We start from the raw sequence: 25,502 nt of genomic DNA, 5'->3' as shown, positions 1-25,502 counted from the left end.
TCATCCTGAGATAAACTAGCTTATTCATGGGTACCAAAGACGTCACTTCCACCATGCCCGTCCCCATATCTGTGTCCATCTTGGCAGCGAACACAGCATATCTAATGCCCTAAATGGTCACATTTATTAGTGTAACTGAGGGTTTACCAGAGACAAATGACTGATTTTACAATCTGGAGTTAGATGTCAGCTGCCAGTCAGTCCCTGGCTGTTGTTAATATCATAATGTATTACAATTTATTGTTTTGTAGTCCTTAAAATAAGTTTCTGGCACACAAAAGAAAGTCTACTGTCCATAAAAAGTAAGATGGAACATGCAGAGCTGTGATCTTTCAGGCTTTGACGGTCACATACGCTCATAATAAAGTCAAAATGTCTATTGGCGTATATAAATGTGTATAAAAGGTTATGTGTAAAGTGAAAAGTTTAGGGAAAAAGTGGTTTAGGACGTATGAATCCATTACTGTAAGCTTTTAAAGTGACAGCTGTATATGTTAATCAAAAAACAATCAGCTACTTAATGTTATATTTATTTATTTAACAATAAATTAAAGTTTCTTTGTTCTTAAATTATAAACACTTACTGTTTACTTGATTATTGAATTACTTGAGAACTTTTTACTATGCATTTAATATTCGGCATGCATTTAAGTTCTCCTTGGTCACTTCCGATTGAAGGCAATCCCTTATTGGAAAAGAATAAAATTGTAGTTGGGGGTTCCTCGGACGACTGTTATCACAGCCAACATCACAACATATCCCGGCCAAATTGTAATCTTGTTGTGAACCTCCTGGGAGCGTTTTATTTATTTGTATTTTGCTAGTTGTGGCTGCTGTGACCATAGAGTAAAGCAGAGCAGTGACGTCATGTGGTACTGATGAATAGACCGTTTCATCGGACGCCTGTGCATTGTCGTTGTTACACATCTGTTCCGGTCTCTCTTTGTTTCATGGTCTGAGTCTGACCAGTGTTTAAACTGAACTCTGGAACAAATACCTCATCAAAAATAACAAATGTTTTGGTTTCTTAAAGACAGGGGGAGACGGAGATCATGGATCACGGAATGGAGGGAGGTTTGGCAGCCAGTTTGTAGTTAACATTGTATTAGTACACATTTTACACAGTTATGTAGCTCAGTCTGTTTTTTTATTCAATTTAGCTATAAAATATGAACTACAGTAATCTACTTGTTTTTTACTTTGCTTGTTATCAGGAATAAACTGCTCTAAAAGGACCTAAAGGACCGTAAGTTAGGTATTTTCCATAAATGCTGTGGAATGCAAAAATTCAAATTATTACCAGTGAATGTTAGTTAGGAACTGTGAGACCCGTGGTACACACACATGCACGCGCACACATCCACGAAACAAAGCAGACTTTTTTCTACACCCATGCAGAAAAAAAATCTAACAGTATATTAGACAAAACTGAATATAAGAATCTATAAGGAATCTAAATGTTTCATTTCTGAGCAGTTAATAATACACAGAATCTCAGGCTGTGATTGTGTCTTAAAACTCAACATATCTAACATAAAATGGCAACTGTAATCAATATGGTGTGCTTCCAGTTGTTTCTGTGAATTAACACAGAATCTATTTTTCTTTTCTGTAGCTTTCAGCTGTCTGTGAAAAGGTCACTTTGATTTTGGTCAAATTAATCTACATGTACAGTTAACCCTCTATGGCATGACAAATTTGTTTTTTGGGGAAAAAAAATATTTCACCTCACTTTTTGGGAGCTTGGGGGTCACTGATAAAATATCCATCATACAATTTATCCCCCCACCACCCCTGACTCAGAATTTATTTAGTTGCCTCAGGGCAACATTGTGCTACAATGGTACAAAAACACCAAGGTTTTTAATATGCAGGCTTCCCACGGGTCCTTGAAATCCTTGAAAGTTTGTGAATCTGGGAGGAAAAATTCAAGGCCCTGGGAAGATTTTGAAAATATACATGCATAGATACAGGTCATTGAATCTATTTTATGCAAGAAGATTTCTGGAAAAATCCATATATTCCTTGTGTAGTGTAGATAATATCATACAATTTCTAGCCTTTTAAGCACACATGCTAAACTGTTCGCTTGAAATGCTTATATCTTCTGTATGCGAATGTTGATTCATAACAAAATGCTTTTTTGCATAGTTGTCTTGGACAAATGAAAACGTCTCGGGTTACGTATGTTACTGTTGTTCCCTGAGAAGGGAACGAGACGCTGCGTCTTCGTTGCCATACTTCCTGCATCCTTGTAACGCCGTCTTTGGCATTTCAGATAGCGATATACTTCCTTGCTCCCATGTCACCCTGTCTTTGTCATTAAGCCTTATCATTAACTAAGGTGTGGGAACCCTGAATATGATAAATATATCCATTTTTAGAAAAAAATTAATCACAAATGATTCCAGCCAAACATGCGCACTACTAATTGTAACTAACACTGCATGTGTAAATGTTTTCCACATTTTCATATAAACATATAAACCAACAAATGTGTGCGTGTGTTTGTGTGTGCATGTGTGTGTGCGTGCGTGTTTGTGTGTGTGTGTGTGTGTGTGTGTGTGTTATGCATCATTTTGCCATGATTTTTCCTGAATAAAAGTGCTCTAACTGCACAATGTTGCCCATGAAACTAATTAGTAATGTTTGTGATTAAGTGGAATCATTTGTGATTGATGTTTGTTAGAGTTAAACTTTCTAATGCACATATCTTATCAGATAAAAAACCTTGGTGTTTTAGTACCCTTATAGCACAACTTTGCCCTGGGCAACAAACAAAAAACACGGTCTAAGTATGAAAATAAAAACAAAGAAAGTCTTCAGACAATCAAACATACTTCTTTACATACTGATGCACATACACATATTTTTTCTGTAAAATTATTTCAATTTAAAAATGTTAAAAAGTGATATTTATCCTGGCAATCGGTGGCACTGCATCCCATGTGGCTTTGCTTCCAAAAAGCACTGCTCCACCCCCAAACAAAAGGTCACAACCACTCCAGCCCCTCATTTCATTGGAGAGACATGTCAGGTGATATTATACCTGATCTCATGAATTTCCGTGGCATAGTCACGGAATTTTGTGCTCATTTTTCCGTGGCATTCTCACGGATCTCCGCATTTTTCCGGGGCCCTGCTACGGACTGTCTTTTTCCGTGGCATTCTCATGGATTGGTTACTTAACTGTTTTGTCCTATTTTCTTACCATTTTCGCTTCGGTTTAGGGTTAGATTTACATAAAATGACATCCTTACCCAAACCCAACTCTAACCCCAATGCCAGGCAACAATTGTTTAAAGTTAAGAAAATATAAAAGAATAAATCTGAAAAAAAAAATAGTATAAACCAATAGTTAAAGTGACATACTAAGGCAAACACCAAATCTAACCCTAAACCGAAGCGACAATGGTTTGAAAATAGGAAAAAGCAGTTGAATAACCAATCTGTGAAAATGCCACGGAAAAAGACAGTCCGTAGCAGGGCCACAGAAAAATGCGGAGATCCGTGAGAATGCCACGGAAAAATGAGCACAAAATTCCGTGACTATCCCACGGAACTTTGTGAGATCATGTTGCATTATACATATATTTTTTTTTAATAAAAAATGTAAAGTGTCGGTGTGAGGCTCAAAAAGGTAGTTTGTTGCCTGAGGCCAACGCTGTGCTTAATAACACAACAGCTCTTTTCATTTTTACATTCATCTATGGATTCAAACTACTTTAACACTGTGTTAAAGTGACAGTGCATTGGTTTCAGTTTATGCTCAAAATTACATGATAAAGAAGTAATTTCACCATAAAAGCATATACGTTTTAATGCAGTGATTAATAGGGGGTGTTTTTCTTAAGTTTCTTTCGGATTAATGAGCACAAAAGATTTACTTATTAATCAATGTCAGTAACATAAAAGGCTTAAAATACTTTCAATAGTCTTCTGTAGGAGATGAAATATGATCATATGTGTCCCGTTAATTAGCATAATTCATTTTAAGGGACTGTCAATAAGTAATCAAAGTTATTTTAAATAGGCGGCCGCATATATGGAAAAAAATACACCTAACCCTAAACAAATTCTAACAAAAGGTTTCTCAGCTGTTTTTTTAGTATTAGGTGTCCTAAATAACATACTAAAAGTTTACCAAAGTTTGACCACTAGAAAGGTGTAATTTTCAAGATGGCGTCCAAGACAGGCAGAAAGCCCTTAAAATATCCTAACTCCTTCATTATTTGACCTATCCAAGTAATCTTGGTGTCTAACCCCATGAATTATGGGTCTATGAATCCATTGGACTTGTCTAACACTATACGCAATACAAATGATTTCTTATTCAAATTATTAGTCTAACAGGCTGTCAGGGCATCACTGATTTGGAGACATTTACAGTACATTAAAACATTAGGATAGGTGAAGAAAAGTACCTGATCCACCATTGCAAACACAGTTTAGAACAAACAACAAGACAACAAAGTCAGGAATCCAACAAACATGCTCCACAGCTTTCTGCTCTTAGAAGTAAAAGTTAAAGAAGAAAAACGATAGTGTGTGTGCAAATGCTGTCTATTTCCTTTGTATAATTGTTTATAGTGGAGTGTCCTGTCTAAATATTTTCACGCGAATGCGCTGTCATACGCGGACTGTACGCGCACTGTCCGCGCGTTCTCAAATTTTGGGCTGCACGCGGACGGTCCGCGCGGCCGGCCGCAGACCCTCCTGATGACGAAAATGACGTCATGCGGACAGCGCGCATATGCGGACATCCCTAGTATACTTTCGGCTTTAGAGTATCATGGAGAGGTGATGTCTCTGAACCCCAACGTCTCAATACCGGGTTACCTCATGGCTCAGTGCTTGGACCACTGCTCTTTTCTATGACATTAACATGACATTTTTGGGTTCTATCATTCGGAAACATGGCTTTTCCTACCTCTGCTCTGCCACTCTGGATGAAGGACTATCATCTCCAGCTGAACTTCGTAAAGACAAAACTGCTCGTCATATCATCTGGCCCTAAGATTCATCACAATCTTTTCAATCAACTTGGTTCTTTGATCATTACCCCTTTCAGGACAGCCAGAAACCTGGGTTTGGTCATTGATGGTGAGCTTAGTTTTACAGAGCATGTTGCCAGCACCGCCCGCTCTTTTAATTAATCCTTTACAACATTAGTAAAATAAGACCTTTCTATTTGAGCATGCTACACAAGTTCTAGTCCCAGGCTCTTGTCCTGTCCAGACTGGACTACTGCAATGTGCTACTGCCCGCACTCCCAGCCAGCACAACCAATCCCACTCTGAAGTGGTACTAAACTTAATAGAAAAGCTAACCAAGCCAAAGTAAAGTAAGCTGGCACGACCTGACCTGTGGGGTCTATGCAGTGGAAAGACTGCTGCCCCAGAAAGCCTCCTGCAGATGATTCTCTGTAATTGCACAACAGTGCAGTTGGAGGGCATATGGACTACTTGTGGACCATGACAGTTGGGAATTGTGAAAATCACTATAATCAACATTGAAGGAAACAACTGAAGAAAATAGAAGATATGTATAAATAAGAAAAGTATTAAAAAAAGGCACAAAAAAATCATTATAAAACTTAAATAAATAAATAAATAAAATGGGTTAACGGTACACTGAGCCTTCACGTGGCAGCCCTGTTTTGACTAATTTTACAGTACCAACACAATTCTAATGAATGTATTTTTATTAGATTCAAAAGAATGGTTATGAACCAAAGAAACCACCAACACTAGGCAAAATGTTATGAGAAAGGAGAAATATGCAATTAACTAGGGGAAATTGTACTTGTTTTTCACATAAATATGCTTTTAACCAATTTCTTTAATATATAATTGAACTTGTAATCACTCATCTATTGCGCAAATATGCTTATTACAATATTACATGGTCAAACATGGAGGAATACAAGGGAGTAATGATCATTTTAAGGACCTGACGGCCGCCATTTTGAAAATGGGGCCTTTCTTGGAGTCAAACTTTGGTAAACTTTAAGTATGTTTTTTAGTGCATCTGATAGTACAGTAAACCACTTAGAAACCTTTTGTTAGAATCAAGCATAGCGTTAGTTCAGGCATGCCACGTCAGTCAAGCATGCATCAGCTGATAACAGACATGGGGACTTGTGACTTGGTGACTTGGACTCGAGTCGACTCGAGTCGCTATTTTTGTGACTTGTGACTTGACTTGACAAAAAATAAAATACTTGAGACTTGACTCGGACTTGGAAGTCTAAGACTCGGGACTTGACTTGACTTGAGACACGATGACTTGAATGACTTGAGTGTTAATCACATTATGTTTTCAGTTTGAATATAAAATATATAAATTATTAAAAAAAAATAAAGCGCAGGCTGAGAATGCCGTTGTCATGACTGAATCACGACACTATCATCAGTCATGCCCTCTCGTATACGCACACCACGCCCACTTAGATCAGATATCAACATGTCAGCCTGAGCGGTACCGATCGTCATCGCTTTCGGCTTCAACAAGATGGCAAAAGACGAACACTGCGTTGCAAGACATTAAAATTATGGGCAGTCAGATGACAACCTCCAATTTCGTCCGTCATTTGAAGAGCCATTCAGTAAGTGCTTGTCAATTTGTTAACATCTGGTTAGTTGGTAGTTAGCTAATGTAATAATAGCTAACGTATATCCATTAACCCTCATACCGTGTTGGGGACAAATGTGGGCAAAATAGTTTAGCCTAATTTTTTAAAATACTTCCCTTGATCTGAGTGGCACGAGACTTAAGTTTGTAAGCGTCTTTGCGCCCTCAAGTTCGTTATTTTAAATGTAGGCGCGCGAACGGAAGAGACGCGCACGCGGTGCGAAGCGCTCGTTTTTTCTTGCCGCATCCTTGAGCATTCAGAGCATAATACAGGTCTGTGAATGTGTGTGAGCGAGAGAGAGAGAGAGAGAGAGAGAGAGAGAGAGAGAGAGAGAGAGAGTGTGTGTGTGTGTGAGAGAGAGAGAGAGAGAGAGAGAGTGTGTGTGTGTGTGTGTGTGAAAGAGAGAGAGAAAGAGTGTGTGTGTGTGTGTATGCGTGCGTGGGTGGTGGGGGGGGTTTGCAAATGTGGTTTATGGGGACATGAATAGTGTATAATGACATGTTAACTATGCTATAACCATGGTTTACGAGGACCCAGGAAGTGTCCCCATAAACTGAAACGCTAAAGAAACTAAATTTTTCATAGATTAAAGACTGCCAACAGGTTTTTGTGACATTGGGGTTAGGGACTGGGGTAGGTTAGGGGAATAAAATATAACAGTTTGTACAGTATTTATGCATTGCATCTATGGAAATGTCCCCGTAAACCATGTATGCCTGACTGTGTGTGTGTGTGTGTGTGTGTGTGTGTGTGTGTGTGTGTGTGTGTGTGTGTGTGTGTGTGCGTGCTTGGGTGCGTGTGTGTGTGTGTGTGTGTGTGTGTGTGTGTGTGTGTGTGTGTGTGTGTGTGTGAACTGTGTTTAGAAGAGAGAGAGGGAGGTGTTCAGAGAGGAGTCTGTTGGATGTTTAGCTGTTATTTGTTTTATGGACTCAATGTTGAAATTTTCAAACATACCAAACAAGGTTAGCAGAAGTGAAAAATAAATAATTTATGAAGTTACAATTTTGTTTGATTACATGATGTATTTTACTGAACTTGAGTATTTACAATGCAAATCCAAATTATTGTAATTTGCTAATAGTTAGTTACTGTATATCTTGTCTTTTCACTTTATTAAAATCAGATTCTGCAGGTAAAATTACAATAATAAGGTGACTTGACTTGGACTTGACTTGACCTACTACAGGACTTGACTTGACTTGACTTGACATAGCCTGCGACTTGACTTGACTTGACTTGCCCAAGAAAAAAAATACTTGGGACTTACTTGAGACTTGAAGGTTCAGACTTGAGACTTACTTGAGACTTGCACATGTGTGACTTGGTCCCATCTCTGGCTGATAATCAGCTGTTCATGACGCGCACAAATCATTCACGACATCCGTAACAACCGACTTTTTAAATTCCCATTCATTGAGCCGCTTTCTAGCGCATTGCTCCTGCCGTTTTTTGCTGCTGCTGCTGCTGCCATTTAAAGTCCCTCCTCCAACCCCAACTCCACCTAGCCGGAACCTGTTGTTCGTTTGTACCAATATAACGCTATCTTCATCTTGCATTCTTCCCTCTCTCTCTTCTCTCTCTCTCTCTCTCTCTCTCTCTCTCTCTCTCTCTCTCTCTCTCTCTCTCCCCCCCCTCTCTCTCTCTTTATTTATCTATTATTTTTATTTATTATTATTATTATTTTACTCTTTTATTTATTTATTTTATCAAACTTGTAAGTTTGCACTTTAATACTATGTATGATTAGCCTATTGTTCTGCTGTTCTTCTGTTCTGGGGGGGTCTTTTTATTTTCTATCCGCTGCTCTCCAGGCTCTGTCTATGCATGCGCATGGACAGGCGAGTGAAATCTTTGCCCAGAACAGAACCATACCGCCAACACTAACTGTATGCATATAATGTAATAAATCATTATTTGACAAAGTGGTCCTGACTGAAATTTTTTTAGGGTCAAACCATATTTGCAGCTGACTAAAATAAGTATTAGTTAATATATATTTCTTCAGGAGGTAGGCTACGGTAACCAACCCACCAACCAACACACCGCATTTAGTAATTAATAATGAATATTAAATAAGTAACAAGTAACCAATTGTTACTAACTCCAATGATCAGTGTGCTATTACTTACTGAATAGTTAGTTACTCTTATCAGTGGTGACTACAGTGTTAATGCAGCAATAACCTTCATTAAAAATGCCCATTAAGTAAGATACAGTATTATGATACAAAAAAAATTTCCCGCATCTGAGCCACTTGCAAATGTGGTTTTAGATCAGATACAATTCCCATATCTATCCAATCTTGTAAGAGTTTAATGTACGGATATCAGATACAGCGAGTCTTGAATAAATGTAAGCAGGTGGGACAAAAGATATGGTCAAAAGATCGAAGACTTGCAGTGTAAATGCAGCCAACTACATCATGAAACACAATGATCAAAGAAAGATCTGCAGTTGTTTTTGATTTAATTTATATATATTATAAGAATTTCAGCTTTGTGAAATAAGGCTAAATTAAACAAACAGTACCACCACAATACAAAAACACTCAGACAGTCTGAATTCACTCAGTGAAATACAGCAGTTGCCATGGTTACTGTCACAGTCCTGTCTTGGGTTTCCCCAGTCCATGGGTGCATCCCAATTCAGGGTCTGGATTCTTCTAAGGCTGCAGACTTTCAAGGCAAGAGTCTGTATATTAAGGCTGAAGCCTCTAAAGTCCACAAAGCGAACTGAAATTAGACGGTATAGCCCAGGGGTGGGCAACTCCTGGTCCTGAGGGCCAGTGTCCCTGCAGAGTTTAGCTCCAACCCTAATCAAACTCAGCTCAAAAATCTAATTGAAGTCTTCAGGACTGTTTGGAAATGACATTCAGGTGTGTTTGACTAAGGCCGAAGCCAAACTCCGCAGGACTGTGGCCCTCGATGCCCACCCCTGGTATAGCCTATGGGGGGAGTTGCATCACTTGCTGTTCCTGCCCACTACGCTTCTCAGCGGGACACAACAGCTGAGACCTATCAGACATTTAAAAATAAAGATGGAGACAGATTTTTAATTTTTTTTATTTTAGAAAATATGACACATGGATGCAGAATAAACTACCCAACAGTGTATCAAATTTACCAACCTTAGAAATATACAAAAGTAAAAGACAAAATGCACAATATTCAATTCAATTCAATTTTATTTATATAGCACTTTTCACAATTGTTAATTGTTGCAAAGCAGCTTTACATGAGTATATGTAAAGGAGAACACAGAAAATCAATAGATAATATAAGAAGTAGAATATAACGGCTAAGGTTAAACCGTGCAAGCTAGCGTTTTAATAATGTAACGTATACAGTAAAGTGCTAAGTTAAGCCAAAGTTGGCTGACTCTCCCTGGGACGAAAAATCCCCCTAGGAGAAAACCCAGTGGGAAAAACTCCTAGAAGGACAAAAACCCTTGGGAGAAATTAATATATATTTATATATATAGATACGGTAGGGATAGGAAGCGGGTAAGCGGATTAAACTGGTTCAGCCGGTGGTCGTTGGTCGCGCATCGGCTGGGCATCACGTTGAAGGACAGCCAGTAGATCAGTGGTGCGATGACCTTCACAGCAACAGGAACTGGGTCTGTTTGTATCATTGTCCTCGGGGTCGAGGACGAGATAGGGAGACAAAAACAGAGTTCTATTAGCGTAGGGGCCGTTCGCATGTAATGCAAGTGTCGCTCGAACTGATTTTGCCAAGTGGTTGATGTCCTCAGGGCAACATATTGTGTTGACCCAAGGACAACATTTTTTCGGAATAAAACCTAAAACTACCCCAAACCCCAACCCTAACCAAACCCTAAAATCAGATGGACATGATAAGTGAAAGACAATGGTCTAGAAACAGCTAATCCTGGTTGTAAGCCTAAACTTAAAACAAACTGTAAACTTATTTCTGAAATCTGATTGGTTGATTGAAATGTTGTCCCAGGGTCAACATTATGCTGCCCTGAGGACATCAACCACTTGGCAAAATCAGGAGAGCATGCAAGGCTCATACATTATAGTGGTTTAAGTAAGCTCGGTTCCAGACGGCTAACTATTGCGACAATAGTATATCACCCATATGAGGTATGTGAGTGCTTTGTTCTAGACAAACTAACTACTGCGGGAAAAGTACATTTACTGGACATATTTTATGTGAATGCTTTGTTAAAGAAGAATGTCTTAAGTTTAGATTTAAATTGATCGACTGTGTCTGATACTCGAACATTATTTGGTAAATAATTCCAGAGCTTAGGGGCCAAGTAGGAAAAGGATCTACCACCTTTTGACACTTTTGATATTCTAGGGATAATTAAGTGACCAGAATTTTGTGAGGGCAGTTTACGTGGTGGATTGTATTCTGATAGTAGTTCTTTAATATACGAGGGCGCTAGGCCATTTAAGGCTTTGTAGGTGATTAGTAATATTTTAAATTGTATGCGATATTTAACTGGTAGCCAGTGTAAAGATTCCAGAATTGGACTAATGTGGTCATACTTTTTAGATCGAGTAAGCACTCTTGCGGCAGCGTTTTGAACCAGCTGTAGCTTGTTTACCTGATTTGAATGGCATCTCCAGAGTAACGAGTTACAATAGTATATTGCAGCAATAATATTTATCCACATCACTAAAAGATAATTTATAATAGTAAAACAGTGACCTTTAATTTGCAAAATATACCCTTTTTTAACTACAGTTTGAATGTATTTTCCACGTTTGGGGCTGCATATGTGTAATAGGGCTGCACGATTTGGGTAATTTTTCCCATTGCGGTTATTGATGCTAAAATTGCGATGTGCGATTGCGATTATACTAAATGCTATCATGAGGCAACTTGATGGGTTTTAAGGAAAATCCACACACAGTTTATCTAAAATTTTTATTTGTAAAACTAGAAATGTTTTCGTATTGCCATGTGATGTAGCAACTGCTCAGTGTCAGTAATCCTAAATCCAAAATACCACCATACAACAGACATAGTTTTTTTTAGCTACCAGATCACTGTCAACCTCCTCTGCATCCATCTTCGCTCTGGTATAAGTGAAGACGCAAACCACACACCTGCATGCCACACGTGCACTGCCTTTTTCATTCTTTTTCATTCATTTTTCATTCTTTTTTAAACAGCAAGGAAAATCATCAAACTGTTATCAGAAAATTTGTGTTAACAAGTCCACACATTTATTTATTTAATTGCAACATTTTGCTGTCATATAATTGCAAAGGCTGACATCGCGATTGCGATTAATTGTGCAGCACTAATGTGTAATAAAGGCAAGATGTCTTACGACAAAGTCTCCAACATCATCACCGGCGGCCATCTTGTCTCAGTCAGCTCGCTCACTCTTAGCATTGTGTTTTAATGGTTTATGCACAATTAAATAACCATAAATTGCTCAATTTTCTACAGATTGGTTTCTTACAAATGTTATTAACGTGGCTATAATTCTGGATGCTTAAACATGTTTCATGAAAATTATTCATAAGTATGCCGTGTCATAGGTACATCTCTGATGTTTATAACAAACCAAACAGTTTGAAAATTGGTAGAAAATTGAGCAAGTTTTTTTAAGATTACATGAACCATTAAAACACAATGCTACGAGTCAATAAGCTGACTGAGACAAGATGTCAACCTCCATTGGCCAGCACCGCGGCGAGACATCTAGCCTTTATTATACATATCTATGGGTAAAGTAGCCTTCAAATTGGGATAACCTTTGTCGTGGCTCGGTGATGTCATTGGCCAAATAAGGCTTTGGAAGTCCCTGAATTGGGATGCATTATTTTGAAGTTCTATTCTTGAAGTTGTATTCTTTTGTCCATGTTTGTAGTTCTAGTTCTTTTGTTTATTGTTTTCGAAGTGTGTCTTGTTATCTTGTTTACTAGTAGGGCTGGGACAATATATCGATACGGCAATGTATCGTTTGTCTGTCTCTGACGATACGAGAATCGATGCGCTGACATCAAATATCAATAAATAAATGAATAAACAAGATGCTTTGAATAGATTTCCCAGCTTCAGTACTTCATGGATCCATGGGGTGGCGCTAAACACATCAATGATTGGAATGAGGGAAACGTGAAAAAACTTTAACTAGTTTAAAAGAGATCTGGATAGGATGGCGGATGCACGCCTTAGCCACATTTAAGTCCAAATGCTATTTTACCATTGATGGGCTGGTAAAATTAGAAATGTTTATACAAAATACAGTTTTATGTTGCTAAATGTGTCAGTTTACAAACAATTAGCATAAAAATGTTGTATGTACTTGAAATGTTACACAATATGTTTTAGCAATTTTAGCATTTACCTCAGGACTTCAGACTGCGTCCAAATGAGACAGCATGAGCATTTTCTATTAGACATTGCATAGATGAGAGATAGTGAGAGCGGGAGAACTTATATATTAACACCGACATTACAGATATAAAGGTATTTTGCTTACTATTAAGGTTTGATCATTTGTGCATTATGACTTGTGCAACAAATACATATAGAGCTAAGTCTATTTATTATCATAGTTTTTGTCAGCAATGTAGTTATTATGGGGAAAAGGTAAATAATTGCATGTGTGCCCCTAATTTTATGCTTGCACTCTCAGTCAGGGACTACAGTGCTCCAAGTAAAAAAAGTAGTCAGGAGCCCACAATTTGACCCTATTCAAAGTTTAATGTCGGTGAATACATGATTGACATCTTTTATTTTGCTTCAAATTTTTCAATGTCCTCTACACATTTTGTAGCATCAGGGTTCTTTGGGTCTTTGGGGTCAATTTGACTCCAGGCTCTTTAAGCTGTGTAAAACATTTGGAAAAAAATTGTGGTCTCTAAACAAAGGTTTTCTGTCAATGAGATTTTGTCAGAGCTTTTTCACAGTGAAAGTGACATAGAGGAGAATGTGTCTGAGACAGACGATAATGTTGAGGAGGACCCTGAATATTCTCCCCAGATGAGAATTAGACTCAATGTTGATCCTCCTGTTGTTTCTCAACCACCAGCAGACACATTACCTTCCAAAAATGGAAAGTTATTATAGTCCCGCTCCCCACTTGAAAGACAGGGTAGACTAAAGGTCGAAGTATAGTCAATTTTTTACACATAACTGATTGTCTGCATACAGTGCGTGTGGCTCAATTTTCGTCTATAGAAGAGTGTATACATACTTTACGCGCACAGCATATTTTTTAAACTCTGCGTACATTGTACCCTTAGGTCGCGCATGCACCTACAAGAGAATTTAGTATGTAGCCCAGGAGATGCATTGGATTTTGTCGCAATGTGCATGTGTCGAACGTCTGTGTATACGTACGAGTCAAATAAACTCTACTTTTAATGTTGCGTGTTTGATCGTACGTGTAGCACGTGCAGCATCACTGTCATATTTTCCATGCGGTTTTAGATGTGAAATGTGAACCGCCCCTTAGTGCTGCTAATGTCATTAAAATGGTTCCAGGGCCCACCAGATTTGTTGTCAGCCATGTCCAAGATATAAAATTAACATTTTAGCTTTTTATTAAAAAGCTCATCGATCTATAAGGCGTTGTGTCCCTGATTGACCAGCTAATCTGAACATTGGGATTGGCCTGAATACCTCTGATGTCATCCGAAAATGTGAAGCTCCTACGCTCATCCTTGTCCACATTCACAGGCCCATGAAGTAGCCTAAACTGTTGCCTACAATCCGTGTGTTTGTTGTAATTTAAGAAAAGAGATTAACAGTATGTTGTAAACAATAACTCTCATCATCAAACAAGTAAAAATATTTGCCAATAGGGTAAGAAACAAAATTTAAATTAAGTTTATTAAATTAAGTTGAAACTGGAATTAATTTTTTTCCCATTTGCAGATATTTTTACTTGTTTTAATTAAAAAAACCTCTTAAATTTCTTTTCTTTTTTCAGTAAACAAAACTTAAAAGGTTACACCACTTTTCTATAAATAAATGTATTTTAATGTGTATTTCAAAATGTATGTACCTCTAAGGGGCGGTGTCCCGGACAGGGATTAGATTAGTTCTAGACTAAAATAAATGTAAGAGCTATCCAAACTGAAAACAACTTGCATCTTAAAATACACCAATGTCCTTTGTTTAGCCTCAAACTGCAAGCCAGTAATGTTTTTAGTAATGCATGTTTGTTAAAACTAATTAAACTAAGGCGTAGTCCTGGTTTAAGATAATCCCTTTTCTTTTGAAATAGTCTGTCAGCCGTCTTCTCTCTGCCTCACACATAGCCTATGAAACACTGAGATTATATCATCAGAAGGAAAATAACCTTTGTCTTGTAGTCATGTATAAAACAAGTTATAAGCATAAACACTCAAATGTACTCTGTACATGCTGAGACCATAATCATTACTGTGATTGCCATGTGCAGACTTTTGTCCCAAAACAGTTTAGCAAAACTCCCGCCGTGCAGCTTAGAGGGGTAGGGTTAAAGCGTTGGCATAGGCGTTGATAGGTACAAGACACTCGTGAGTGTGAAGTAGCTCTGACCTAATCTTGTAAACTTTGGGAGGATTTGTATGAAGGTAATTTAGCGCGTAAAAGATTTGCATGCGCAGGATAAAATTTGTAAGAATGTACTTGACATTGCAAGCGTAAAATAAATTTGCATGCGCAAAAACAGTTTTCTAAAGGTGTAAATCAAGTTGCAAGCGTAAGAAAACAAGTTTTGCAACATTCTTCTGTTAATTGTAAGTGTTATTCACACGCAAATTTATTTTATGCCTGCAATGTCACGTACACTCTCACAAATATGCTCCTGCGCATGCAAATCTTTTTGACGTTATTTTACCCTCATAGATTTGTGCTACAAAGCATTTGCAAGCATAAACCCTATCTGTAAATTTGCAAGCATGAACCCTACACTGTAATTTACTGAAAACACGTTATGCTTGCCGTTATTCTACTTTATATTATGTTTTTGCCTTATTGTAATGGTCTGTTAATGCACAAAAAATACAGTATGTACGTATACACTATAAACATTGTTAGAAGTTGTTTGAATGCATATTGTCTGACTTTTTTGATCTGTTGAATCGCAGATGTTCTCAAGGATAACCATGATGCTTTCCAAGATTAACACCTAACACCTTACCTTACAATGAGAGAGGATGGATAGCACAACCAGCCCCATGTCAGAATCTGCTGTTACCAATGGATTTGTAAATAATGTGTTCAATGTTTCACTTGACGAGGAGAACAAAACAGAGATCTCATGGATTGCAGAGTCCAGTTCCTCACACTCCATTACTCCCTGGCAGGCTGTCAGGAGAGAAAAACAGGAACCAAATCGGCGGTCCAGGACCACAGGCATCTGGAGGATCCTGAAGCGTCATAAGGCCACCCCTGACATGGAGAGACGACCTCACTCAATGATCCTTCCAGGTGAAGCATCCTTTCTCTCCATCACAAACAAAGTAAGATCCTTTAAAAAATTAAAGTCGCCATCTGTTTTTAGAGGCAAAACATGCAAGCCCTCCAGTGTCAAATTTAGCAGTGAGCTGAAAGATGATGTGAATGGCGTGTGCAACAACTCTCCCTCTTCAGAGCACAAAAACATGTTTAGAGATAAAACCAAGAGACACTCATTTGCAGGACACAGCGCAGACTTTTATTGCTCATTTGAGGAGATAGACCCATCTGGATTTCCAGAGAACAACCATCAGGTGCTGAAAGACAATGTTAGTCACCAAAATGAGTGTAAATTTGCAGACAGAGTGACATATACAAAGAAAGGTCACTCCAACTTTCCAAACTGCAACAATTCCTCCATGACAGATCACGACGAATGTTACATTAAGCAAAGCCTCAAGATACCTCCGAGAAGAAGGTGGTCAAAAGGGGGTGAGGTTTTGAATTACTTGAGAAAAATTTCCCTAAAAGGAAGGGGTAGTTCAACTTTGGCAGAGAGTAGTTTTGAATCTTTGAATACTTTGGATAAAACTATTGATTCTGATTATGGCTCAGTAAACTTTGAATTTGTGAAAGATTCAAACTCGGCACCTGAACAAACAGGACTCGAAGGCAAAAGTAACCACTTTAGAGGCCTCTACCGATTTTTTAACACTGTGGCTGAAACTGCCATGAAATGGAGAAACTCTTCTCGTTCTTTTTCACCTCCTGAAGGACAACGATCCCCTTTTGACTCAAGAAAACCTCAGCTTTCAGGAGAGGTCGTCCAGAATACACCTTTGACAATCAGGAATGAGCACAAAGTTAATACCTCATTTAGTGGTAAATCAATATTATCGATTGACGTGCACAAAATGGTCCCACCAGCCAATGACTTGATGGATTTCTCCCCTCCTGTGGTGCTGAAAACCTGGAAAAGTAGATGTCCAAACTTTACAGCTGACAATAGTTCCTTGTGTAATGACCCAGATGGATCCCAGTCGCAATTGTACTTGACTCCAATCTCTCTAACTACATCTGAGAACAACCCAAGATGTGAAGAACCAAAGCCACCAAATGGGAAAGTATCTAGCTTTGACAGCTCTGCTATTATTTTTTCGTCAAACCTCTTATGTAGCAAAACAGTTAATGAAGACCAAGATATTTGCACTGAGGGAAAGACGTTTCCAAAGTGCCCAGAGGAAATATTTAAGGTAACATAAGCACACAGTTTTTTATGAATACATCTTATGCATGCATGCTTGTTTGATAGCACTATGAATATGAGTCTGATTTCGTAATGCTACTGTGCTATGTATTTTGCAATAATTACATGTATTATGTACATTTAACAAGTCTCTTTTACTAATATGTTTTTACTGTGAAGCTTATTGGCAGAAACATTTATTTAAGGGACTTAGTTGTTGCATTCAAAATATACAATTAATCATGGGTTATCTATGATAAAGTCATCTAAGAACTGCTAGCACCATGCTCTACCATTCGAGAAAGAGCTTGTATGTTTTAATGCAAGTACAAAGGATATTTGTAATTTCACAGTAAAATTGACACTCTCACCACCCTAATGTAAAAAACCTGTAAAATGAAAAGTTGACTGTTGAGATTTGAACTTGCATACAATAATCCCAAACTTGAATTTCTGAAATCTAAATTGAACTTGCAGACAAGTAGTCACAAACGTGTAAAGTCAGGATTCGTTTTAAAATAATACAAAATGGTGCAACTGCAACACTTAGTAGTGATATGATTACTGATATAATCTTGTTGAAGGGTCTACATTTACATGTATTTACATGTACACTCTAAAAATGTTTACTTTGTTTGTTTAGTAAAATATAGACAAACCCAAGCATTGGTTTAAAAGGTAAAATGTCTGTGGCTGCGTTACCCCATGCCATTGTCTTTTAGCACGCTACAAAGACTCTTAAGGTAAACCTTAACTACAGGTATACCTTTTCTAGGCATGTTTCCCGAACTGTATCTTAGCGGGTTGCTTAAGGTATACTTACGTTTGCCATTACCAGGTGCTGTTCATGCAGATGGTTACTTTTCTGCGTTATATGAGATAGCGGTGTTATTTATAAAATAATCACTTTAGAAATAGTTCAAATTGAATTTATTAGGACAATTTATATATATATATATATATATTTCATTGCAAACAACTAAATCCAACTTTGGATATATTTTTTATAATATCAAACCTGTGCAAAACCAGCAACTTCATGTCCAAACGTATCAAGCATAACTTGCTCTAATTCATCTGCAGTATGCCTTCACTTGCCTTTTAAAGAATCATCTACAGCAGGGCTGTTCAGGTCTTGCTCTGAAGGGCCGGAGCACTCCGAGTTTAGCTCCAACCTTGATCAAGCACACCTGAGCAAGCTATTCAAGGTCTTGATGATCCATAGATATGTACACTAGATGTCGCCTTGGCTACGGCAGTTCATTGGACCAAATGCGTCAACTAGAGCCGCCATCTTGAAACAGGGGAACCCCGCATCAGCGTCATTGTAGGCAGGCAATGGTGTTACAGAAATAAAATGTGATTTTCTTTTGGTTCGTTTCAACAGTCAGACATGTATTTAGCATAGAGTCCTGAAAAAAAATAAAGTTTTGATATTACGTAAATCTACTTTTTCTAACTATAATGCATAGTGCTAGTAGGTCTAACATCCATACGCAGCACAAAAGTCCGGCACCGTCCATGAATTCGAAGTACAGGCAGAGATAGCAGCTTTACCTAGCTACTTCCTATTACAAGACCCCTGTTCTAAGATGGCGGCGGTTTTGACGCATGCTTAGAACCCCAAGGCGACATCTAGTGTATATATACTGTATATGTTCATGATCACTAGACAATCACAGGTGGTTAAGTTTGATTAGAGTTGGAGCTAAACTCTGTAGTGCTTGGCCCTCCAGGGTAAGATTTGAATAGACTGGATCTACAGTATATCAAGGGTTCCCACACTCTAAAATGGCTGGGTTAATTTGACCCATAATGGGTAAATATTGGACAGAACACACCGCATGGGTTAAAAATGACCCAATGTTGGGTTGTTGTTATGCAATCATGGGATATAATAATTAATTTGCAATTAAACTATTCATGACAAGAAAGATAAAAAATCATGATACAGTCTTATTATAGTCTTGTAATACAATTAGATACCTGGCCAAGACAGATGTTATTATGAAACCTGAACCCCTGCAATTGTAAAACATATTCCAACACAAACAATTGCACTTTTTACCTATTTATAAATATATGTAAATGTCTACCAAGCATATTTGCTGCAAATTAAAGTTTATAATATTATAAATGTTTATATTAAGAATCAATCATTTCTTGAGATTACCTTCATAACTGAGCTATTTTATGAGTTCTATCATGCTGTGTAGGTGAAATTAATACTGTATTTGGGCACCTTTGTTTTATGAATTTCGTCAAGGGGCGTACCACTTTTAGAAACGTGATTCTGTCCCCTACACATTTTTAACGCACTGCCAATATTTCCACCTGAAGTTCTCTGTTTTGCTTTAGATTTGAGTGAACTAACATTCAGCCAATCACAAGGTGAATCATCTCCTAGGCGCATCTGCCATGAGCTTCAGATCTCTTTTTGCTCTCACGATTTGTTTCATTCATTCACTTCTTTTTTTGGACACACACTGTAAGTATGTGCTGTGTCACAATGACTCAAATTACGCAATTGAATTTCCATGTTACAATTTGACCTAACACCGTGTCTAAACCTGATCTGATGCGACAAAAGACAATAGAACTCGTTAAGAACGAGGCATGTGACATTGCCCCGGATCCAGTGTGTGTTATATGCTCTCCTACTTGTAAGTCGCTTTAGATAACTGTTAAGAATTAAAATAAAAGTTATTGTTCAAGTGTAGTGGGACTGAAATGTTGTGCATAAAATATCTTTATTTAATAAAAAATAAAGTTTAGATTTCCAAAGTGGTCTCAAAGTCCCAAGTCCTGCGGTTATTTTTTTATTTTATTTTCAGTATATCACAAAAATGTGTTCCTGTAAGCTATCATGGCATGTTCCCAAAATTGCCCCTAGGTTGCCTTAAAACGTCAATCAGTATTCTATTTAGAAATTATTATATGAACATGAATATACCACTTTTATGTACATTATGTACATAACTTGTTTGGTCTTTGAAAGTGACATCACCTGATACCTGTCCACCCAAAATGGGCTACGCCCCTGAATTTCGGTCATTGAAAGACCAGTTTTAAAATTCTACTATAAAAATTCAACATCATCTATTTTTTTATTTATTTTAAAAATTAACACCCTTTTTCTTTACAGCAGGTCCACATCTATTATTTTCAATAATGACCAATTAAAGCAATGTCATTTTGATCTAGCCTGAACCTCTCACGTTGTATTATCTAGACTATCACAACTCTGATTCATTATTTATTCTCAGTGAAATACTTGCACATGCTTTTTTCTCTTGATTAACCCCACCACTATAATTAAACATGTTAATAAGTCTGTGACTGCAACCAGTGATATTATGGCATTTTTAGGCCCTGTCACGTCCTCCTGGCCAGTCGCCTGCAGAGCCGCCGTTTAAAGTTCTTCTTCAACGTTGTTGCTCTCTACCACTTCCAGCCACTCTCTCTGCATTGGAGCCAATGGACCTAACGCTTACACCACCAGGTGCAGTCAACCACAACATATGTCTGAATCTTGATTAAGCCATAATTTTTATAGCTGATCATTATTTAATAGCATGTTGTTTTAAAAAGAAAACATTGTGTGTTCCTTGTTATATAAATGAATTAATAACATAGAATGGTAGAAGGCATCCCGCCCGAAAGAGCCGCGTTTACATTAGCGTATGGTGGTATGTAGGCTGCAGTGATGACAACAGCAGTTAGCTCTCTAGGCAGAAAACAGCTTTTGTGGACCAAACTTAACTTCTGGTAGACCTCCACATAGAATCGATAACAACCATTCTTCAATCTACTCTAGTCCCTGTAGAGTAGATTATTTCTGATAACAAGCAAAATAAATAACTAGTAGATTTCCTTAGTTCAAATCATAGCTAAAGTGTATCAACATTACACTGAGCTAATGTTACTGTGTAAAATTAATGCATACAATGGGAGCTCCAAATCCTAAAACTCTTGTCTCGGTAGCTAAGTGCTAAACCTTCTTTGTACAGCAATGATCCATGCTCATAGACTTCTGTCTCGTCTTTTGGAAACCAAAACATTATAATTTTCCACAAGGTATTTGTTCCTCAAGTCAGTTTATTCACTAGCCTGATAGGTTAAAAACCACATACCGGATGTTAACTTTGGGCCAGATGCACTGTAAACCCGAATAAGTTGATTTTAATTATGCAGAACTTATAAGTTTTGAGTTTCTCCAAATAGCATGACAAAATGTACCTTTCCAGTAGAAAATTCACGTGGGAAGCCCAACCTGTCCTTTTAGCTCACGCCAGCATGTGAAATAGTCTCCCATAAACATTCTGGTCTTGTTTCTTTCTTTATAGTCCTTTTCTCTTCTTGTCATACAATTCGTAGACACTTTTTCTCTTGCGACACTCAGACATTTTGAAAAAAAACACAGCGAGAACGCGAGCTTCAATGAATGGTTGAAACCGTAGCACAACACACATACACGTGAAAGTGCGCATGTTCAGCAAGTGAACCTAGAGGCGAGCACGTACGACGGTTATACGTCAACATATAATCAGAATGATTGACATTCTTCCGCTATACCTTTAAGATACGGATTACTCTCTCTTAATTAGAATTGGAATGACTGTCGAGCACATCTATGTTGTAGTCTGTGGTCTGAGGAGGTGGAGTCTTGAACGATTAATCTTTTTACCCCCTGCACTCCCAGTCTATCATCTTATTTGAAATCTGAAAAGCAAACATTTACACGGTTAAACATTATAATTCAAACAGTAATAGCAAATTAGGTGCAAGAACAAAGTAAAAAGTATGAACTGATTCACACACGTCGTGCAAAAGTATGCTTAAATTAAACAATATCAACATTACACAAACACAGAAAGGGCATTGAAATGGTTAATTCATTATTAAATATGATTAATGTAATTTTGTCCGTCACAGGAATAACATTCATAAAACATAATTACTGTTGGTCATAATGTAGTGATATGAAAAATCACAAAAACACGCAAGTTACCGCATAAAAAATAAAGTTCTATATCCATGTTTAGTGAATGTACGGACCATGTGCTTTTATGTAGCACTGCGGGCACCGAAATAAAAGCTTATTTTATTGGCCTATAAGTACTGATCAATACATGCAAACATTGCATTGCCATAACATACACATACATAATATACACATCATTAGAAATAATCATTTTTAGACCACAACCATTACGCTCAAGATATCGTCACATGGGGGGGGGGGGATTCACGTGCGCCACGCGTGACCTACAGTACTTTTCATTAAACACAGTTTAACATTACTTTTTAACTAATAAAGTGCATAAAACAAACTCATAATAATTCCCACAACAGTCACTGAAGCATTAAAGCAATAAATAATAGGTTTTGTAAGGGTTTTACCTGCAATAAGGGAACAGGTATTGGAGACAAACAAACACGCTGAGTTTCCCTCGATCAGTGCATTGTTCTATGATACTAAAGGAACGCGTGCTTGACCCTAGTCACCTGTCCACGCCCCCTACTGGAACATTCCAGTATTGCAGTCACTAAATGCATTTGCTATTTAAACAACGTGGCGCTAAACGTGAAAATTATAATTGCGCCGGGTGTAAGATAGAGCCCAAAGAGTTTCATTTTTACAAACTCATAAATATCTGAAAGTTCTGCATACTCAACAAGGTTAATTAATTTGAACTAATTGTAATGATTTAAGTTAACAGTACTAAATACAATTAATTACTTTGAGCATTCGGGTTTACAGTGTGGGTCACCCACTGCAACATGTATTTCCAGCTTTGCAGCTTTGGTCTTAAATTTCATAGAATGTGTTATTAAAAGGTCTTAAATAGTCTTAACTTCAACTTTAAATCTTAAATTCATATATGTAGACACCCTTTAAGGAAGTTCCTATAAAAACACATGAATGTGTGCAGGGAAGGGCACCATGTTGCATTATACACATTTAGCAAAGAAGCCCCTGATAAAAGCACTTTAGAAGTAGATATAATTCTAGTAGATTGTGTCCTAACAAGCAATGGTAAAGGCAAACCGTGCACCTCATTTGCCATAGAAGTTGCTTCCACAATCCATTTACTAATAAACTCAGGGTTCCCACTTCTTAACTTTAAATTCAAAGACCTTTCAATGACTTTCCAGGTCCAATGCCCTCAAATTCAAGGACTAATGTAGGGACACATTTCAAGTGAGGGTAAAGTTACAGTGTATTACCTTTAAAGATACATTGTTACAGTTCCCTTTTGAGGGAACTTGCACCGCATCACTGCGGTTACACTTTGGGGACGCCTCCGAGGGTAAGTGTGTCTGAATGTGTATATCAAATTCAACCAATAGTCACAGCGAGGGTGACGTGGGAGCCAGGAAGTATATCACTAGTCTCATATGTAACAGCCCGAGTGGTGTTACAGCCACTGTGGCTGCCATATGCCCCAGGAGCCTCTGAAATAACTTCAGTGGGACTGCTGTCCTGCGTTCTGATGAAATCAAGCAGTTGAGCAGTGCTGAAAGTTTGACCGAGTCCAGTATCATACACAGATAAGAGATCCTCTGCATGGGGTAGAGTTTGCTCTTCTCCCAGTGGACCCAAAGACCCAAAACAGGTGTTTGCAAAGCTGCTATCGAGACTGTGCTACAATGAGCCAGTGGTCGGGATAGGCAAGGATGCGAGTGCCATGTTCCCACAAGGGAACCTATGCCCCCTCTGTGACCTTCATAAAGACACAGGGAGACATGGACAGCCGGACTTTGTACTTACTTGTTCGCCCCTCGAACACAAAGCAGAGAAATGGCCTGTGTTGGAGGAGAATCAAGACATGAAAGTATGCATCCTTAAGATAGATGGCTGCAAACCAATCCTAAGGATGCAGCATTGAAAATGCGTTTCTGCATCAACATTTTGAATGGCAACTTGTGAAGTGCACGGTTAAATGAGATCCAGGATCGGTCGTAACCCATCGCCTTTCTTGGGTACTATGAAGTGAGAGCTGTAAAACCCGCATCCAGGCGGGATGGTTCGGTGTTGGAGGAAGTCCCCGCCATCGAAGTGACAGATCTGAAGACAGTGACAGATGCTTGACACTCATCTTCCAACAGTGAGAACATGAGCTTTCCACAAACGCCGTCTCAGCGTGTGCAATGGCCAGACACGTGAGGCAGCGATTGTGACCTAAAAGGGAATGAGATACGGCCACATCTCGAAACACACTGGCGGAACAACATCTTGAAAAAGACGCAAACCCGTGAGAAATGCTGTCTTTATAAAGATGTGAAATCAAGAAGATAAAAGATATGCTTCTCTCAAAGCAGTGACTGCTTGCTTCCGAAATGAAAAGCTAATGATGTAGTTCACCTGCTGCTTATTTATACCCACACAACAGGGCAGTTCCAGTAGATGCAAATACTGCATGACAATGTTCATTGGCTCTTTTAGATACACTCGAAGCCTATTGGTCTCTCTAACGAGTTCCCAGACTGAAGAGACCAACTGAAACGGAAAACTTATGCCTGATTTCAAAGACAAGGTTTAGTTAAATCCAGCCCTAGTTAAAGGGACACTCCACTTTTTTTGAAAATATGCTTATTTTCCAGCTCCCCTACAGTTAAACAATTGAGTTTCTACCTCCCTATGGTCAAACTCTGCAGCTTCTCTGCTCAACACAGTATATAAAAGTGGGTTCGGCAGGTCCAACCATGTTTTTTTTTAAAAATATAGGAGGATCAGTGAGCAGGATCTCCCCAAATGGCATAACCTGTCGGACTTTGATGTAAAAAGCCGCCGAACGCCTGTTTATTGCAGAACGTATGCGGTCGGATCCGTCACGCGGATAGACTATTCAATAGACAAGTAAGTGTGGATTAAGGATTCGGTGGTCTACGAAATTTCCCGGTAGATTTTTTGGTCCCACTCCGCCCCTGTATAACACTCAAGGACTTTGCTGCCGTAGCATGGGTGCAGCAGGCACAATAATATAACACAGTGCCTGAAAGTAGTCCCCAGCAATTGAAAGTTACCACTATTTTTATGGAACAGCATAATATCATTGTGCCTGCTGCACCCATAGTACGGGTTCCCATACGCTTTACTTTTTATCCCATTACAAATTTTTCTTTCTCCATCATAATTTAAATACGTTATGCATATAAAACATTATACAGATGGCTACCAAAACAATACCACTAGCAGAGTGTGACTTTCCTAATATGGCGACGACGTGACACATTT

At 38.3% G+C, this 25,502-nt stretch overlaps 1 protein-coding gene across 2 annotated transcripts in view; it reads left to right on the top strand.

Annotated features, from left to right (window-relative positions):
* Positions 1-25,502, top strand: part of arhgef9b (Cdc42 guanine nucleotide exchange factor (GEF) 9b) — a 75,843-nt gene that overhangs the window by 2,069 nt on the left and 48,272 nt on the right. For both annotated transcript variants that reach the window (XM_073853998.1, XM_055177847.2), the window contains exons 2-3: positions 15,705-17,267; positions 20,630-20,762. In XM_073853998.1, coding sequence (XP_073710099.1) covers positions 15,774-17,267; positions 20,630-20,762 — 1,627 coding nt within the window. In that variant the 5' untranslated portion in view covers positions 15,705-15,773. The remainder of the gene's footprint in view (positions 1-15,704; positions 17,268-20,629; positions 20,763-25,502) is intronic.

The sequence above is a fragment of the Misgurnus anguillicaudatus genome, chromosome 16 (genome assembly GCF_027580225.2).
Source record: "Misgurnus anguillicaudatus chromosome 16, ASM2758022v2, whole genome shotgun sequence".
NCBI classification, from domain to species: domain Eukaryota; kingdom Metazoa; phylum Chordata; class Actinopteri; order Cypriniformes; family Cobitidae; genus Misgurnus; species Misgurnus anguillicaudatus.
The sequence above is the reverse complement of the archived record's forward strand: the minus strand, read 5'-3'. Positions and strand labels throughout refer to the sequence as shown.